Consider the following 19,546-nt stretch of genomic DNA (forward strand, 5'->3'; position numbering starts at 1 on the left):
TCAGGAGCAAACCCCGCCCAGCCAGGGATCCTTTGAAGGTGCTGAAAGAGCAATGTCTCACAGAAACGGAACTCTGAGGGGGTGCTTGGAGCTTGGGAGAGACTCTATAAAGGTCCCTAATCCAACTGGGGTTTCAGGGAGGATCGGGAGCTGACTACTGAAAGAGTTATCTAGGCAAAGAGAATGGGAAGAGCCTGCTGAGCAGAAATTGATGGTGAAAGGTCTTGAGGTAGAAAAAAAGCGGGGCTAGACTTGTAGGCAGAGGCGGATTTGTAGTGAAGCTAATGAAGCTGAAGTTTCAGAACCTGTCATTTGCATTACTTTCAAGGCTCGGTACCTAAGTTTTGCATGATTTTTCTCAAAGAGGGACTCTCGAATTGTGTAAGGTTTAGACCTCACAAAACGACTCCGCATAGGGAGCCAGTGTAGAAGAGGAACATGATCAGATAATTGTTTATAAGAATGATCATCTGATAGGCGATAATTGGAGTAGGTAGGAGTAAAGTGGGGAGGTCAGATGAGAATCAAGACAGTGGTCTGGATTACTGCGGTTGCAGGGAAGATGGAGAGAAGATGGATTTCACATACAGTTAAGAGAGAGAAGTGCAGGACTTGCTCACTTACTGACCCTATCTATAAATAAAACAGTACCTACTATGCCACCAGGCTTCCCTTGTGGCTCAGCTGGTAAAGAATCTGCCCGCAATGCAGGAGACCTGGGTTCGATCCCTGGGTTGGGAAGATACCCTGGAGAAGGGAAAGGCTATCCACTCCAGTATTCTGGCCTGGAGAATTCCATGGACTATACAGTCCACGGGATCACAAAGAGTCAGAGACGACTGATTGGCTTTCGCTTTCACTATGCCACCAGTTAAGAGCTGTGACCTTACCCTTCTTCTTATAGTCTAAGTAATAGTAATTTTCAAAAGGTGGAAAACAAATGTCTCAAAAAAGTATAAAATGAACACATGACAAAGATTTTACTCATCATAATAAACTATTCATCCATTATTATCTTAAATAATGAGGGAACCAGTAATATGGTAGGTAAGACTTGTTCAAATGAGAATTTGTATCAGAATTTAGATTATCAGCCAAAGGGAAGCTGATATAAATTTGTTAATAGTTGCAAAAACACTAATATCCTATTAAGAAATAAACTGTAATGTCAGGAGCTATATTTCTACTACCAGATGGAAATAACTCCATCTCTACTAACAAAATCCATTTGTATTACTAGGGATAGGAATTATGTATGTTGCTCTCAGACAAGAATCGGAGAAGGCAATGGCACCCCACTCCAGTACTCTTGCCTGGAAAATCCCATGGATGGAGGAGCCTGATGGGCTGCAGTCCATGGGATCGCTAAGAGTCAGACACAACGGAGTGACTTCACTTTCACTTTTCACTTTTATGCATTGGAGAAGGAAATGGCAACCCACTCCAGTGTTCTTGCCTGGAGAATCCCAGGGACGGGGGAGCCTAGTGGGCTGCCGTCTATGGGGTCGCACAGAGTCGGACACGACTGAAGCGACTTAGCTTAGCAGCAGACAAGAATTATTTGCATTTCTATCAGTTTTCTGCCAACTTGGCCTCTACTCTTACAAAGTTCTAAGACAGCTTATTCAACATAAGGTCAAAGATATACCCCAGGTGAAGAAGAAAATGGCAAACCACTAGAGTATTCTTGCCTGGAAAATCCCATGGACAGAGGAGCCTGGCATGCTACAATCCATGGGGTCACAAAGAGTAGGACATGACTGAGCTCGCACACATGCATACCCCGCACAGAAATGAAAGACACTGAGCAATCCTTTTCTGCCCATTTATAAGTTCTGGGCAATATTTTCTGGACACCTATATAATCACTACACTGTAAGATTTAAAAGAGCAAGGATTTTGTTTAACTCATTGCTGAGTTATCAGTATTTAGAACTATATACAGTATGTAGTTGGCTTGCAATAAATATATATTGAATGAGTGAGTGGAAGATGAGAAAGTAAGAATGTGAGTGTGAACAATGTCTGGTACAAGGACCTAGCAGTTGTAATGTGGAGGAAGGTACATGTGGAGGGAGGGACAGGCCTTTTTTTTTTTAAAGTCATAGGTTTTTAAAGCCAGATAAGGATCCAATGAAGAGAGACACTGAATACACTGGTGAGGAGGTGTTCCAGATACAACTGTTTTCAAAGGTTTACACCTAATAAGAATGTGAGGACGAGAGCCACAATCTCCCTGGGCCTCTTCTCACTCCAAGCCTCTAAAAATTGAGGGAACAAGAGAGAGAGGGTTGGACTAGCTCAATGATTCTCACCAATTTGGTCTTGTAGCTACTTTGCACTCTTAAAAATTGAGAATTGTTGAGATTTTGCTGTCTATCAATAGTTGCCAGATGAGACATTAAAACAGAAATTTTCCTAAAATATTTGTTCATTAAAAGTAACAATAAACCTATTACTTAAATATCTTTATGAAACATAATATATTTCTCTAAAAGGCAATGCCAAAGAATGCTCTAACTATGGCACAATTGCACTCATCTCACACGCTAGTAAAGTAATGCTCAAAATTCTCCAAGCTAGGCTTCAGCAATACATGAACCGTGAACTTCCAGATGTTCAAGCTGGTTGTAGAAAAGGCAGAGGAACCAGAGATCAAATTGCCAACATCCACTGGATCATCAAAAAAGCAAGAGAGATCCAGAAAAACATCTATTTCTGTCTTATTGACTATGCCAAAGCTTTTGACTATGTGGATCACAATAAACTGTGGAAAATTCTGAAAGAGATGGGAATATCAGACTACATGACCTGCCTCTTGAGAAATCTGTATGCAGGTCAGGAAGCAACAGTTAGAATTGGACATGGAACAACAGACTGGTTCCAAATAGGAGAAGGAGTACATCAAGGCTGTATATTGTCACCCTGCTTATTTAACTTCTATGCAGAGTACATCATGAGAAACGCTGGACTGGAAGAAACACAAGCTGGAATCAAGATTGCTGGGAGAAATATCAATAACCTCAGATATGGAGATGACACCACCCTTATGGCAGAAAGTGAAAAGGAACTAAAAAGCCTGTTGATGAAAGTGAAAGAGGAGCGTGAAAAAGTTGGCTTAAAGCTCAACATTCAGAAAATGAAGATCATGGCATCTGGTCCCATCACTTCATGGGAAATAGATAGGGAAACAGTGGAAACAGTGTCAGACTTTATTCTGGAAGGCTCCAAAAATCACTGCAGATGGTGACTGCAGCCATGAAATTAAAAGACACTTACTCCTTGGAAGGAAAGTTATGACCAACCTAGATAGCATATTCAAAAGCAGAGACATTACTTTGCCAACTAAGGTCCGTCTAGTCAAGGCTATGGTTTTTCCAGTGGTCATGTATGGATGTGAGAATTGGACTGTGAAGAAAGCTGAGCGCCGATGAATTGATGCTTTTGAACTGTGGTGTTGGAGAAGACTCTTGAGAGACCCTTGGACTGCAAGGAGGTCCAACCAGTCCATTCTAAAGCAGATCAGTCCTAGATGTTCATTGGAAGGACTGATGCTAAAGCTGAAACTCCAATACTTTGGCCACCTCCAATGAGTTGACTCATTGGAAAAGACTCTGATGCTGGGAGGGACTGGGGGCAGGAGGAGAAGGGGATAACAGAGGATGAGATGGCTGGATGGCATCACCGACTTGATGGAGAAGAGTTTGGGTGAACTCCAGGAGTTGGTGATGGACAGGGAGGCCTGGCGTGCTGCAATTCATGGGGTCTCAAAGAGTAGGACACAATTGAGCCACTGAACTGAACTGAACTGAAAAGAAATTTAGACAGAAGTGTTACATTGTTTTACAAACCTCTTGCAAATTCATGTCTGGCTTAATAGAGCTGGGTTCTTTTTTAAAAAAAGCTTTAGAAAAAATGTAATATAGGTCAGAAACTCAGCTCCAAAGAAAGGAAGATTTCTAGAGAAGAAATAAAATAACCTAAAAATCTTTTTTCTTATTCTTAATTGATCTAACAAATTACATGAAAAGATGTTCTAATCATATATCACTAGGGAATTGCAAATTAAAATTGTACTACTGCACACCTTTAAGAATGGCCAAGATCCAAAGCACTAACAAACAACCCCAAACACTAGTGAGGATGTGGAGCAGAAGGAAGTCTCATTCATTGCTGGTGGGAATACAAAACAGGAGAGCCACTTCGGAAGACAGTTTGGCAGTTTCTTACAAAACTAAACAGACATTTATAAGATTCAGAAATGACGCTCCTTGATATTTACCCCAAAGAGTTGAAAACTGTGTGTTCACACAAAAACCTGCACGCAAATGTTTATAGCAGCTTTATTCATAATTGCTAAAACTTGGAAGCAACCAAGGTGGCCTTCAAGATATGAATGGATATATTATGGTACATCCAGACAATGGAGTATTCAGCATGAAGTCAAAAACTGCTAAAAAAAAACCCCACAAAAACGTATTAACTAAAACAAAACCAAATTACATTCTATCAACGCATAGCTAGTAACAGTCACTTTCAGGTAAACCTTAAGTACAGAATACAGACATTCTTATCTGTACTCAAGGCATCAGGCCACACTGAGGATGGTGAGAACAGAGTATTGCAGTCACTGGGATGTGAATCACTTTAACTGTGGGCTGTCCACCATTTATCCTTTTTCCCCTGATTACTAGTAAGGAGATTGAATCAGTAATCAAAAACTTCTCATCAAGCAAATGTCCAAGACCAGATGACTTCAGTGGTAAAGTCTAACTTTTTAAAAATTGAGGTAAAACCATATAAAACATTATGTTTCAGATGTACAGGGCTTCCCAGATGGCACAGTGGTAAAGAATCCTCCTGCCAATGCAGGAGATGCAGGTTTGATCCCTGGGTCAGGAAGTTTCCCCTGGAGAAGGAAATGGCAAGTCTTCCACCAATATTCTTGCCTCGAAAATTCCATGGACAGCAAAGCCTGGCAGACTGAAGTCCATGAGTTCCCAAAGAATCGAGCACAACTGAACGACTGAGCCATTGAGCAGACACGGGCACACACCCACTACAGACAGACAACACAGTAATTCAATATTTGATACTACAAAAATCTAGTTACCGTGATTACCATAAAATTACCCCCTTCACCCATTTCCCCACCTCCCATTCCTTCCCCTCTGGTAATCACTTAGTCTGTTTTAAGACGTGGCCCATTTGAAAGCAATGATGTTGATGTATCCAAACCAGGTTTCTTCCTCCTCCCCATTGTGATTAATCTTTTCATTATCTTCTTATTCCTATAAAGCAAATCAGAACAGAATTTTGAAAAATGTTTAGAATAAGATAGATTATTCCATGCCAAATCCTTGAAAATGATCAATAAAATAAAGACTATACTTCTGGAGTCTGAGTACCACCTAAAGGATTTTAAAATTAAAAAGATTTTATGTGGTAAACAAAAGAAAGACTGTCCACTTAATATCAGGGCTCCTATTCTGTATACCACAATTGGTTCAGCCACCTTTATCTTTATACCTTCCCTTTCCTCCTCACAGCTTCTCTCCAAATGCCCTCTCTGTTCACAAAGCTCTTGGTATTCCCTGTAAAAACAAAACAGGAAAAGGAAGGGAAGAAGGAGAGAAAGACACAAACAAGCTCCCTTGATATTACTGCCTCAGCTGCTATCTCCTCTTGCTCAGTTCAAGTAGTAGAGATCAATAGGACCTGTTCCCAGTTCTTCACATGCTCAACTTCAACTATCACCTGACCCTCTCAACCGACTCTCAAAAAGACCACCAGCAGTGTCCCAAATTGACATTCGCAACAGCGCTGCATTAATCATCATCTTACATGGCTGTCTTACTGCTGACCATCTCCTTCTGAAACTCTACACTTGCCTTTCTCACTTCTCTCCCAACCTCTAGCTGCACTTTTCCAGTCTTCATTGCTCACTTGCCATCAATAAGCTGATTCTCTTTAAGATTCTTCTGCAGTCCTTTCTAATTCCCAAAGATGTTTTTCTCTAACCCATACTTTCTGAACACTGGACACATGTCAGGCATGTACCACATATAATTTTTGGCCATCGAACTGAATTTCTATTAATACCTATCCTCTAATAAGATGGCATCCTGTTCTCTACACTTCTGCAACTCTTACATTTCTCTTTAAGTTCTTTGTAAAGTTCATAAATTACATATTTCCAGAATTACAATTATCTCTTATTTTCCAATCTAGTCTCTGTAGCAAGATTTCAGTCTACCATCCAAAAAAAAAAAAAATACTATAATTTCCCATCACACCAATCTTGCATCACCTCCAGCCAATTCTATTACCATAACCTGGATTTTGTATTCATGGATGACCATTAGGAATTATGTGTCTACATAAAACCTAAAGCACTGCTTGTGTGTATTCCTAATGTGTATTTTCTTGGATGGAGGATATGTCATTATTATCATTTTCTCAAAGAAGTCTTATGTCCCAAAAGTGACTGAGAGACTATGACCTGCAGGATAATATAAGAGACCTTTAATATAGATATGAAACCAGTAGTCTGCTCCTCCCCTTTACAGACTTACTCATCAATAAGCTTCAATTTATTGGCTTATTTGCAGTCTGTAAGTAGGTCATATTCTTCCACTTTCAGGTATTGATATGGGCTGTTTTCACTACCAAAATGCCCAAATTGTTAATTTCTAACTGGTGAGCTCTTCCTCAGTACATGTAATCCCTTCTAAAATTTCCCTAAGTCACTCCAATATAAGTACTACCCATATATTTTCATAGCATCTCTTAGTCATTTTCATCCTGGCATGCTAAATGGGTTTTGTCTTATTAATTTTTGTATCCCCAGCTAAGTATCTGACATATGGTAAGAACTCTGATTTTTTTCTTTCTTAAAACAGATCTCTCGGACTTCCCTTGTGGTAGAGTGGATAAGGATTCAACTGCCAATGCAGAGGACGAGGTTTCAATCCCTGGTCTGAGAAGATTCCGCATATCGAGAAGCAGCTAAGCCTGTGCGCCACAACTACGGAAGCCTGTGCCTACAGCCTATGTCCCACAACAAGAGACGCCACCACAACAAGAAGCCCATGCACTGCAACGAAGGCTGGCCCCTGCTCGATGCAACTAGAGAAAGCCCACATGCAGCAAAGATCCAGCACAACCAAAAAGCAACAACAAAAAGAAGAGATCTCTCTAAAACTGAGACAGTTAAGGTCCAACTTGTCAGATACTTTGTTAAGGTTGCTAAGAAGAAGCCATATTTATCTGAGTTCTAATCTACCACTAAATTATGTTTGCTTCCTAGTTCCCTGAAAGTGAAAGGCACTCAGTCATGTACAACTCTTTGTGACGCCATGGACTATACAGTCCATGGAATTCTCCAGGCCAGAATACTGGAGTGGGTAGCCTTTCCCTTTTCCAGGGGATCTTCTGAACCCAGGGATCAAACCAAGGTCTCCCACATTGCAGGTGGATTCTTTACCAGCTGAGCCGCAAGGGAAGCCCAAGAATACTGGAGTGGGTAGCCTGTCCCTCCTCTAGCGGATCTTCCCAACCCAGGAATCAAACCAGGGTCTCCTGGATTGCAGGTGATTTCTATATGGCTTTCTGGATATACAGCATATAGATTCTTATCTATATGGCAAATTAATGAAACAGCATGCTTCCCCTCTGCCTTCTCCCACCAAATTATTCAGAAACCCATCTAGCCATCTGTGTGCCATACTTAAAAATATACTTAAGGGGTACCTCTTAGCACATTCAGGGCATAACAGGTTATCTTCCATGTCTGGGGGTGCAAAAGTGCAGGCAGGTAACATGAAGAGGGAGGTCATCCTCCTGGGGGTGTCAGGCACCCAGGTCTGACCTGCTTGGAACTGCAGGCGAACCCAACCTTCTGTGTCTGCCAAGAGCGGTCTACCATGGACCACACACCACCGGACACCTAGACGGGGAAGAAGAAGCACATATAAACTGCTAAGATCAGATAACAGCACCCCAATTCAACCCCTCAGTGAGTCCCTCTTCATTTCACTCTTATATTCTGTTGATGAATCAACTGAATAAGAAGCATAAAAAATGTAGACCAAAAGACACCATAATCTAATTCACAAACTTCATAGCACAAGGGACACTAACATTCAACTTTTGGGAAACCTTGCTTTGTGTCTAGGATTTTGCTAAGTGATTTATATGTATTAATATATTTATTCTTAACAACTTTATTAGTATTTGCTTTAATTTACAGGTGAGGTAAATCAAGTTTACAGTGTTAAAAGAAAATAATTTTCCCAGAACCAAAATAAGGATATAGATATTCTAGACTCATGGTCCATTTGCCTAACCACTACACTGTACTACAATCATGGAAAACAGGCAAAAAGATCTTTGTTTAAAAGTCTAAGAAACAATCTAACTGGGGAGATGGGATATTTGAGAGACAACAGAGGAAGTCCTATTTACTGAGAGTAGATATCTAGTGTCTGAAATTTAGACAAAGGATCAATCAATGTAGGCTTAAGTAGCTATAAAATCTCCCCACAGTCTAAAACAAGAGTAGAGATTACCATGCTCTTGGATAGTAGAACTAATACTGTTTAAAAGGATATACCACCCAAAGCAATCTACAGACTTAATGTGATCCCTATCAAATCACCATGAGATTTTTCACAAAACTAGAATAAGTAATCCTAAAATTAATATGGCACCATAAGAGCCTGAATTACCAAACAACCCTGAGGAAAAAGAGCAAAGTAGGAGCATAACCCTCTCAGACTTCAGATAATACTACAAAGTACATTAATGAAAACAGCATGGTAAAACAGACATTTGGGCTAATGGAACGAAAAAGAAAGCCCAGAAACGAACCCACACACTTGGCTCAACTAATCTTTGACAAAGGAAGCAAGAGTGTACAATGGAGAAAAGACAGTCTCTTCAGCAAATGGTGTTGGGAAAGTTAAAACTATATGTAAATCAATCAAGTTAGAATACATCCTTATGCCACATACAAAAACTAACTCAAAATGGCTTAAAGATTTAAATATAAGACATGACACCATAAAAGTAGAAATTTCCATATAATCCAGCCATCCATCTACTGGGCATGTATTCAGACAAAACTATAATTCAAAAACATACATGCACCCAAGTGTTCATAGCAGCACTATTTACAATAGCCAAAACATGGGGAAAAAATCTAAATGTCCATCAACAAATGGATAAAGAAGATGGAATGGAATGGAATAGAATATTGTGCTCACTCACTCAGTCATGTCCAACTCTTTGCAACCCCATGGACTGTAGCCCACCAGGCAAGAATTTCCCAAGCAAGAATATTGGAACAGGTTGCCTTTTCCTTCAGGGAATCTTCCCGACCCAGGGATCAAGCCCAAATCTCCTGTACTGGCAAGTGGATTCTTTACCACTGCCCCATCTGGGAAGCCTCAATGGAATATTCAGTTCAGTTCAGTAGCTCAGTCGTGTCCGACTCTTTGCAACTCCATGAACTGCAGCATGCCAGGCCTCCCTGTCCATCACCAACTCCAACTCCCGGAGTTCACTTAAACTCACGTCCATCAAGTCAGTGATGCCATCCAGCCATCTCATCCTCTGTCGGCCCCTTTTCTTCCTGTTCCCAATCCCTCCCACCATCAGAGTCTTTTCCAGTGAGTCAACTCTTCACATGAGGTGGCCAAAGTATTGGAGTTTCAACTTTAGCATCAGTCCTTCCAAAGAACACCCAGGACTGATCTCCTTTAGGATGGACTGGTTGGATCTCCTTGCAGTCCAAGGGACTCTCAAGAGTCTTCTCCAACACCACAGTTCAAAAGCATCAATTCTTCGGTGCTCAGCTTTCTTCACAGTCCAACTCTCACATCCATACATGACCACAGGAAAAACAATAGCCTTGACTAGACGGACCTTAGTTGGCAAAGTAATGTCTCTGCTTTTGAATATGCTATCTAGGTTGGTCATAACTTTCCTTCCAAGGAGTAAGCGTCTTTTAATTTCATGGCTGCAATCACCATCTGCAGTGATTTTAGAGCCCCCCAAAAGTAAAGTCAGCCACTGTTTCCACTGTTTCCCCATCTATTTCCCATGAAATGATGGGACTAGATGCCATGGTCTTAGTTTTCTGAATGTTGAGCTTTAAGCCAACTTTTTCACTCTCCTCTTTCACTTTCATCCAGAGGCTTTTTAGTTCCTTTTCACTTTCTGCCATAAGGGTGGTGTCATCTGCATATCTGAGGTTATTGATATTTCTCCCGGCAATCTTGATTCCAGCTTGTGCTTCTTCCAGCTCAGCGTTTCTCATAATGTATATAAGTTAAATAAGCAGGGTGACAATATACAGCCTTGACGTACTCCTTTTCCTATTTGGAACCAGTCTGTTGTTCCATGTCCAGTTCTAACTGTTGCTTCCTGACCTGCATACAGGTTTCTCAAGAGGCAGGTCAGGGGGTCTGGTATTCCCATTACTCAGCCATAAAAAAAGAATGAAAGAATGTCATTTGCAGCAGCAACATGGATGGACCTGGAGATTATCATACTAAGTAAAGTAAGTCAGAAAGAGAAAGACTAATACCATATGATATCACTTATATGTGGAATCTAAAATATGGACACAAATGAACTAACTACAAAGTGGAAACAGATTCAGACACAGAGGATGAAGACTTGTGGATGCCAAGAGGGAAGGGTATGGGAAGGATGGATTGTAAGTTTGAGATTAACAGATGCAAGCTATTATATATAGAATGGACACAAGGATCTATATTCAATATCCTGTGATGTCATAATGGAAAAGAATATGAAAAAGAATGTGTGTGTATATATAACTGAATCCCTTTGCTATACAATATAAATTAATACAATTTTGTAAATCAACTATGACTTCAATATACTACATTTTAAATAAATAAATTTAAAAAGAGTAAAGATACTACGGCACAATATACATGGTGGCTAGGCACTCTCCTTTATCCCAGTAGGTGCTTGATAACTGCTGGGTGAAGAGGAGCTAAAAGGGTGAGTAAGTCTGGGGTGCCATTCACTCATATGGCACATTAATGTAAATTATAAAGAAGTGTCATCATTGGGGAAGCAGGTCTCCAAGACAGCTTTGTGGCTGGATACTGCTTTTGAAAATTAGTAAAAGGTGCTCATTTCTCCTCACAGAAGGAAACAGCCGGGGGGGGGGGGGGGGGGGAGGGCTGGGGGGTAGTCAGCAGGCCAATTTTAGCTCCTAGTCTTTTTCTTTTTTTTGTCTGGGTTCTTTGTGTGGTGAACAATGCGCATCACCACACAAGTCAGTCCTGAATAACAGGATTCAGAACACCTCTGGAAATGGGGTAGAGGGAGGAAAAGAATTCAAGCCACAGAAGACAGTGACTTTGTACTGACCAGAGGTAGGTTGTTCTGGAATTGAAAACAGAAATACCAAATAGAGAAGCAGGAACTGAAGAAAGATGAAGCTAAGTTATGCTCACTCAAGAGTTCTCAAGAAATATTTCAATTATTTATCGCCTACTTTTAATATGCCAAGTTGTATCTCATAAGCCTCACAGTCATTCTATGAAGTCGAAGAGTTGAAATCTTCAGTTTTGTAAATCAGGATACTAGGGTTTACACTGGGAAACCTTGGGTTTCTCCAAGAGAAAGGGGAAGATCTCTGGCCGTAGCTGCTAGATAAGCATATCAGATTATGCTTTCTTTCCACCTTCTGCTTAGTGATGAGAAAGTGTCCCCAAATCAATCACCTGACTCAGAGCCATTCAGGCAAAACTTGACTATCAATCAAAAGATAAGCCCTCTGTGAAGCTAACATTGCATCTGCAGCTATTTTAACCCTCACTGTAACTATCATTAGTATGTGTCTTCTCGGACTTCCCTGGAGGTCCAGTGGTTAAGACTTCACACTTTCAATGCAGGGGGCAAAGGTTCAATCCCTGGGTGGGGATCTAAGATCCCACATGCCATGTAGTGAAACCAAAATATAAAGCAATTTTTTTAAAAAAAGAGGGCCTTCTTTCTCTGGCATGGTAACCACTGTTTAAGGTTGATCTTACCTGAGGCTTGTGGCAGAAAGGATTCAGAGGTACGAAGGGCACGTGAATTCACAGCCTTTGGCTGAACAGCCCTTGCAGCAATTCTTGACCATGCTGCCAGCATGGCTACCTGAGCTGAAGTTACCACCTCAACCGTTTTAGTCCTTTCCTCACTCTCACTCATCTTCCTTTTCTGGACACTTCCCCTCTTGGTCACCATGCTGTGTTTCCTTGAACATGAGTGCATTCGGGCCTCCCGTGATGATTTAGGAATATACTGCAAACGAAATTCACAATGAGTATACAGTGAAGCGCCACTGCCCTAAGCACATGTGTGCGGGTTTTATCATTCTACATGCATTGACCTGTGTATGTCAGTGTAGAAATGGTTTAAGAATGTCAGTCCCCTCAAAGCAGTAATTCTCAGCTAGGAGAAATTCTGTTTGCTAAACTGTGTGTAGGGGGAGGGAGGTTACTGACACATTGTGGGTAGAATCCAGGGATATTTAGCCTACTAAACATCCTAAAATGCACAGGACAACCCGCAGGAGAAAAAGAAACTAATTGGCCCCAGATGTCAATTGTCTTGAATGAGAAACCTTGCCTTCGAGGTACAAGGTATAGAGATGGTGGAGAAGAGGGAAAATTTACAGAACTTACATTACCACATTCCTCACTCACCTGATCTTTTTCAGGGTAAGCATGTTCCTGGAGTCTCCGATAAACTTCTATTTTCTAAGGAAATTAAGAAGGGAAATTTAAAATTAAAGGGCTTTCCTGGTGGCTCAGAGGGTAAAGCGTCTGCCTGCAATGCAGGAGACCTGAGTTCAATCCCAAGATCAGGAAAATCCCCTGGAGAAGGAAATGGCAACCAACTCCAGTACTCTTGCCTGGAAAATTCCACAGATGGAGGAGCCTGGTAGGCTACAGTCCATGGGGTCACAGAGTCATACACGACTTAGCAACTTCACTTCTCATAAAAATTAAAAGCTGGCAGAGCTCCCACGCTTGTTCCAAGCACGAGAGATCCCCACCAGTGCACTCACCTGGCCGTCGGTACTCAGCTTAAGTTGTTGGCACCAGTACCGCAAAGTGTCTCGACTCACATTGTTAATCGGAGGCAATGTGGCTGGCAAGGAACACACTGATCTTCTAAAGCTAGAGCTTGGACAATCTTCCTCAGGCTCATTTGTTTGAGGAACAGGAACTGAGGAAAGAAGGGAACCAAAACAGCAGTACATTAATCTATTTGTAAAATTGGTTTTAATTTTATGAAGTTCTCACTCCCCACAACTCAGTTTGCAAATATACATATCCAGTATTCTTTCCTCATCTTACAAATAAGGTAATAGATTCAGAATTCAAGGACTTGCCCAAGATCACACCACCATAAAAACGGCAGACCGAGGACTCATACCCACATTTTGAAATTATAAACTTTTTTATACTACATTCAGCAAACTGTTTTTTTACAGCCATCTCTGACTTCCGGAATAGAACATTACATTGGATTGCTCTCCAAAATGTCCAGATGCTGGTCCACAAACTATCTGTCCTTATAGAAATCATTCAAACCACCCCATCCAACAACAGTCTTCCATTCTGTCCACATGCCTCATTTTCCTCAACAAAGAAAAGTTACCCTGTCTCACATCACTTTGCTTAGATTTAACTTGTCACTAGCTGCTCTATCTTGAAGCCCTTGTTATTTGCCCCCGCCAAATAAAATCATTCTAAAAATACTTCTTTGATGCCTCTATATTAAGTCCCAAGAACAGATACGAAGAGTCTACTAGATATTTTATCAGCAATTACTCACCAAGCAAAAGATTAGATGTTTTCAAAGTGATTTAGCCTCCCAAATACCATCTGATCTTATATGTGGTATCTAAAAAAGCTAAATTCAGGCACAGAGAGTATATTGGTGGTTGCCAGGAAATGAGGGCAGGGGAAATGGGGTTTCCCTGGATCAAAGGGTACAAATTTTCACTTATAAGATGAGTAAGTTCTAGGGATCTAATGCATATCAACGTAACTATAGTTAACACAATAATGTATTCTTAAAAATTGAGCGAGTGAATCTTAAAATGTTCTCACCATGATGAAGGGAGTTAACTGTGAGATGATGAATGTGTTCTTATTTTGTCATCATTTCTTAATTTCTTATGATTGTTTTTAATCTTATTTGGTCATCATTTTGCAATAGACACATACATCAATCATCACATTATATACCTTAAAATTACACAATGTTTTCTGTGTCATTTATATATAACAAAAAACTCAGAAAAAAAATGATCTGGTCTCCGTAAGAGGTATGTAAAAAGTGTATTCACCAAAATGAAAGAAGACTGGGCTTCGTGGGTTGGGAATTTGAGCTCACATCTAGATCGCATAAGATCACGCTCTATTCAAAGCACTGCACTATTTTTTGTCTTTTTCAAAGTAAGACGGTAAGGGTGCTTAGCGAATGAGAAGTATGAGAGTTTGAGAAATCTCTTACCACAGGTTATCAAGGTGAGAATTAAGCTGGGTGCCACATAGCTAAACGTCAGGGGAACTTACTTTTCCTAGGCTTCCCAGAGCTGGAGGGGCCGCAAACTGAGCTAACCCTGTGGTCTTAATACCTTGATCATTTGTATTCAGTGCCTCCTCTTTGCCTTCTGAAGTTGAGGAAACACCTGGTTCCACTTGATGGCCTTCAATAATTTCCTCATTAACTGGATACAGTGTAAGAATCACATTTTCTTCATCTAATGGCCCTTCAAAGAAATTCTGGAAAAGGAAGTATCAATTACTGTTCTCATTTAATGCTGTACACTAAGATGTTTAACTTCATGGCGCAACTAATGAATAAGAAACTGAGAAGCCAGCAGTTGGATAGAAAGACTGAGATTCCCTGAATTTGATATTGATTAGTAGATCCTTTATTGTGAAGTGTGAAAGTGAAAGTTGCTCAGGCATTTCCAACTCCTTTCGACCCCATGGACTATACAGTCCATGGAAATCTCCAGGCCAGAATACTGGAGTGGGTTGCCATTCCCTTCTCCAGGGAATCTTCCCAACCCAGGGATTGAACCCAGGTCTCCTGAATTGCAGGCGGATTCTTTACCATCTGAGCCACCAGAGAAGCCCCTAGTAGACTCTCTATTAGATAAGAAAAACAATGAGGAAATGAGCAAAAGTAGGTTTACACCAACTCAATGACATGAGTTTGAGTAAGCTCCGGGAGTTGGTAATGGACAGGGAAGCCTGGCGTGCTTGCAGTCCGTGGGGTCGCAAAAGGTTGGACACGACTGAGCAACTGAACTGACCGATAGGAAGAAATTAAAGCATAGATCTTGGGTTTGGGGAAACCATTTCCCTCATAGCCTGTCTCTTCATCAGCTAAAACATATTTTCATTTTATCTCCTAAATCTATGTGGAAGGTGTTTCTGCCTTCTCATCTTCTATTGTGCGATTCAAGTAAGCATCAACTCTCACTGGCAGGAGCAAATTATCTTCTGTTTTCCCAAAATCCATCTATGCCCCTTTCTACAGACTGCTCTCCTGCTTATTTAAAATACTTTAGTTGGGAGGGAGTCTCAAACATGGAGGGGTTATATATAAACATCCACTCTGATATTCTTGCCTGGAGAATCCTTGAACAAAGGAGCCTAGCGGGCTACAGTCCGTGGGGTCACAGAGTCGGACACGACTGAGTACTAACACTTTCACACTTTTGCTTTTCATAGCTGATTCACCGTATAGCAGCAGAATCTAACACAACATTGCAAATCAATTATACTCCAATTTTTAAAAGTAAATAATAATTTAATTATTAAAATAATTTTTTAAAAATAAAATATTTCCGTTAAAGACAAAATTCCCTCATGCAACCTGTAAATTCTTGAACAGCAGGGCCCCTGCCTTCCTTTCCAGTTTAAGACCCCTGAGCTTTCCATGCTTCAACCATAGCAACCTTGTTTAAGCCCCAGGACCTGAGGTAAGCTAATGTATCTGTTTTACTCTCCACAGCAAACACAGGATACACAGTGGACACTCAGTGTTCTTTTAACAATTTCATGAATGAAAGATAAAGTGGATAGGTAGAAAGGAACTGATATTTATGGGCTTTGTACAGTACTCATGCACTGTGCTAGGAGCTTTCTATAGTTCTCACTTAATCTTATAACACACTTATAGTAATTTACTGGTTTTCATATTTTGCAAATTAGGCAACTGAAAGTGTTACTTGCTCAGTCATATCCTACTCTTTGCGACTCTATAGACTCAGAGAAGGCAATGGCACCCCACTCCAGTACTCTTGCCTGGAAAATCCCATGGACGGGGGAGCCTGGTGGGCTGCCGTCTACGGGGTCGCACAGAGTCAGACACGACTAAAGCAACTTAGCAGCAGACTCTGTCAGTGGGAATTCTCCAGGCAAGAATACTGCAGGGGGTTGTTGCCATGCCCTCCTCCAGGGGATGTTCCCCACCCAGAACCGGGACCTCCTGCGTTGCAGGCACTCTTTATTGTCTGAGCCACCAGGGAAGTAACTGAGGCTCAGAAATTAAATGCCGTAGAGTCACATATGCTTAAGTTTCTTAACTTTTCCTCTCAATCCAAGGGCAAATAAACTCCATTCCAGCTCAATTGTAATACACTCTTTTCTGAACAGCTAGATGCATCTGCATTTGACAGCCTTTCCCTCTGTTTGTTCAGTCATCAATTGTGTCTGACTCTTTGCGACCCCATGGACTGCAACACACCAGGCTTCCCTCCCCATTTAAATCTTTTCAAAAATTTCCCCTTGTTTTCACTCTTCAGCTTGCAACTAGGGATTTTGCATCTGTACGCCACTTTTTCAAAGTACTCTGGGACATATTTTACTGGTCAGCTTAAAAATACAAATTGGCATTATTGGGGGAAGTATCATTCCAGTCAAGAGGTAAACAGTTTTATAACTTGCCCATAAATTCTATACTTAATATTGGCCAATTCTGTCCTTCAACCCACATTGTGGTCCCTGTGTGTGTATGTGTGTGTGTGTCCCAGTTGTGTCCGACTCTATGCGACCACGTGGAATGTAGCCCACCAGGCTCTTCTGTCCATGCAAAAATACTGAAGTGGGTAGCTATTCCCTTCTCCAAGTGGTTCCTGTGAATGAAACCTGCTCAGTTTATATTCTAATCTAGTTAAAGACTCGGAGAAGGCAATGACACCCCACTCTAGTACTCTTGCCTGGAAAATCTCGCGGACAGAGGAGCCTGGTGGGCTACAGTCCATGGGGTCGCTAAGAGTTGAACACGACTGAAAGACTTCAGTTTCACGCATTGGAGAAGGAAATGGCAACCCACTCCAGCGTTCTTGCCTGGAAAATCCCAGGGACGAGGGAGCCTGGTGGGCTGCCGTCTATGGGGTCGCACAGAGTCGGACACGACTGAAGTGACTTAGCAGCAACAGTAGCAGTTAAAGACTATCCAAGCAAAGTCAGAAAACCTGTTTTGTAGCAGGGCCATTGGGAATGGATTGCTTCTTATCCCTGAAGGGAAGAAACCACTAGTCAATTCACTGCTTGAAGCATATTACCTTTTTCACTCTTTTCACTGCAGCCGGTCATTTCTTTACCATTTTATTTTGCCCAACTACATGTTTTTCTATGAAAAAAGTATCTTACTTAGAACTAGAAAGAGAAATATTTAATTTCTCCCTTTTACTTTCACCCGAGCTGTATACCACAACCACATGAAAGAAAATAATTCACTTGCAAAGAGGAGATTCTCAGAGATTTCTCACATCCAGAAACTAAGACTTGTGGCAAGAGAGAAATAGAAGTGAGCCCTAGAAAAGCTTTAAAAAGTGAATCTGTGGGAAAATGAATGAAATTAAAACCAAACTTACCTTCCCATAATTTGAGTATGCCATTTCAAGTAATGCTCAGAGAGAGGCAGAGCCACAATGTTCAATCTCTGCAGTTTAATCCTCTGAACCAGAGGGTTTCTAGTCCAGTTTCTCTTTCCTTTTGTAAGCAAATGTCCCCTACTTCCTCTTTCCCAGAAGAGCTGTATTCCTCCCTCCTCTTTCCACCCTCCCTTGTTATCTGTCAGTATGATAATTTCATCAGCTTTATACACACTCTTGTCTATTAGGTGAGAGTTAAGTTACTGGGTAATTAACAATCACTCCTGATCTTTTTTAAAATTTTGGGGTTTTATTCCTTTAAGACGAGACTCAGAAAATAAAAAATGACAAACAGTTGTTAAGTTACAAACAAGCGAACAATATTTGTAAATAATATTGATGATAGATTGAAGGATGTGTTGTGGAAGGAATAGAAGTTGAAAGGTATTTTGTAACTGATTTATGGCTGAGGGTGTGTTACTCGCTGGGAGATTAGATTTAGATTGTAGTGTTTGGATAACAGGATCATTCCAAGATCTAGCTCTAAACACAGATTTTAAGCCCACAGTAATGGTGAGCCGAGTAGAAGGGGAAGGTTAAGCTATTCAGAATAAGAACAGCAGGAGACAGAACACCAAGGCAAGAGGTCTGCCAGCAAATGCAGGAGGAACTGCACAACAGCAGCTCCTGGGAACCGCTAGAGGATAATGATGGGGGCAGGAGGCGGCAAGAGATGAGGCTGGGGAAGTCATAGACGTTTTCATAGGCCATTCTAATGAGTCAGAGTTTCTAAAGGAAGATCTTCACAAACAATAAGGCAGCCTTGGCATCCACTGGTCTCATAACAGGCTTTCTCTGCCCAGAGGCCATCTGTCTCAGGACCCAGGGAGCCCGGGTAACTTTCAGTCAGTTCAATCACTCAGTCATGTCCGACTGTTTGCGACCCCATGAACCACAGCACACCAGGCCTCCCTGTCCATCACCAACTCCCACAGTTTTCCCAAACTCATGTCCATTGAGTCGGTGATGCCATTTAACCATCTCATCCTCTGTCGGCCCCTTCTGCACTTGCCTTCAATCTTTCCCAACATCAAGGTCTTTTCAAATGAGTCAGCTCTTTGCATCAGGTGGCCAAAATACTAGAGTTTCAACTTCACTGTTGGTCCTTCCAATAAACACCCAGGATCGATCTCCTTTAGGATGGACTGGTTGGATCTCCTTGCAGTCCAAGGGACTCTCAAGAGTTTTCTCCAACGCCACAGTTCAAAAGCATCAATGCTTTGGCACTCAGCCCTCTTTATAGTCCAGCTCTCACATCCATACATGACTACTGGAAAAGTCATAGCCTTGACTAGGAGGACCTTTGTTGACAAAGTAATGTCTCTGCTTTTTAATATGCTGTCTAGGTTAGTCATAACTTTCCTTCCAAGGAGTAAGCGTCTTTTAATTTCATGGCTGCAGTCACCATCTGCAGTGATTTTGGAGCCCCCAAAATAAAGTCAGCCACTGTTTCCACTGTTTCCCCATCTATTTCCCATGAAGTGATGGAACCGGATGCCATAGTCTTAGTTTTCTGAATGTTGAGCTTGAAGCCAACTTTATCACTCT

General features: G+C 41.3%; 1 protein-coding gene across 1 annotated transcript; it reads right to left on the bottom strand.

Annotated features, from left to right (window-relative positions):
* DPPA2 (developmental pluripotency associated 2) lies at positions 5,012–18,034 on the bottom strand. Its single transcript, XM_005674900.2, has 7 exons — positions 17,939–18,034; positions 14,681–14,828; positions 13,100–13,260; positions 12,735–12,788; positions 12,075–12,330; positions 7,753–7,948; positions 5,012–5,291 (listed from the first exon to the last, which is right to left on the bottom strand). The coding sequence occupies exons 1-7, from the start codon at positions 17,960–17,962 to the stop codon at positions 5,183–5,185; spliced, it is 948 nt and encodes a 315-aa protein (XP_005674957.2). The 5' UTR covers positions 17,963–18,034; the 3' UTR covers positions 5,012–5,182.

The sequence above is a fragment of the Capra hircus genome, chromosome 1, assembly GCF_001704415.2.
Source record: "Capra hircus breed San Clemente chromosome 1, ASM170441v1, whole genome shotgun sequence".
In the NCBI taxonomy this organism is placed as follows: domain Eukaryota; kingdom Metazoa; phylum Chordata; class Mammalia; order Artiodactyla; family Bovidae; genus Capra; species Capra hircus.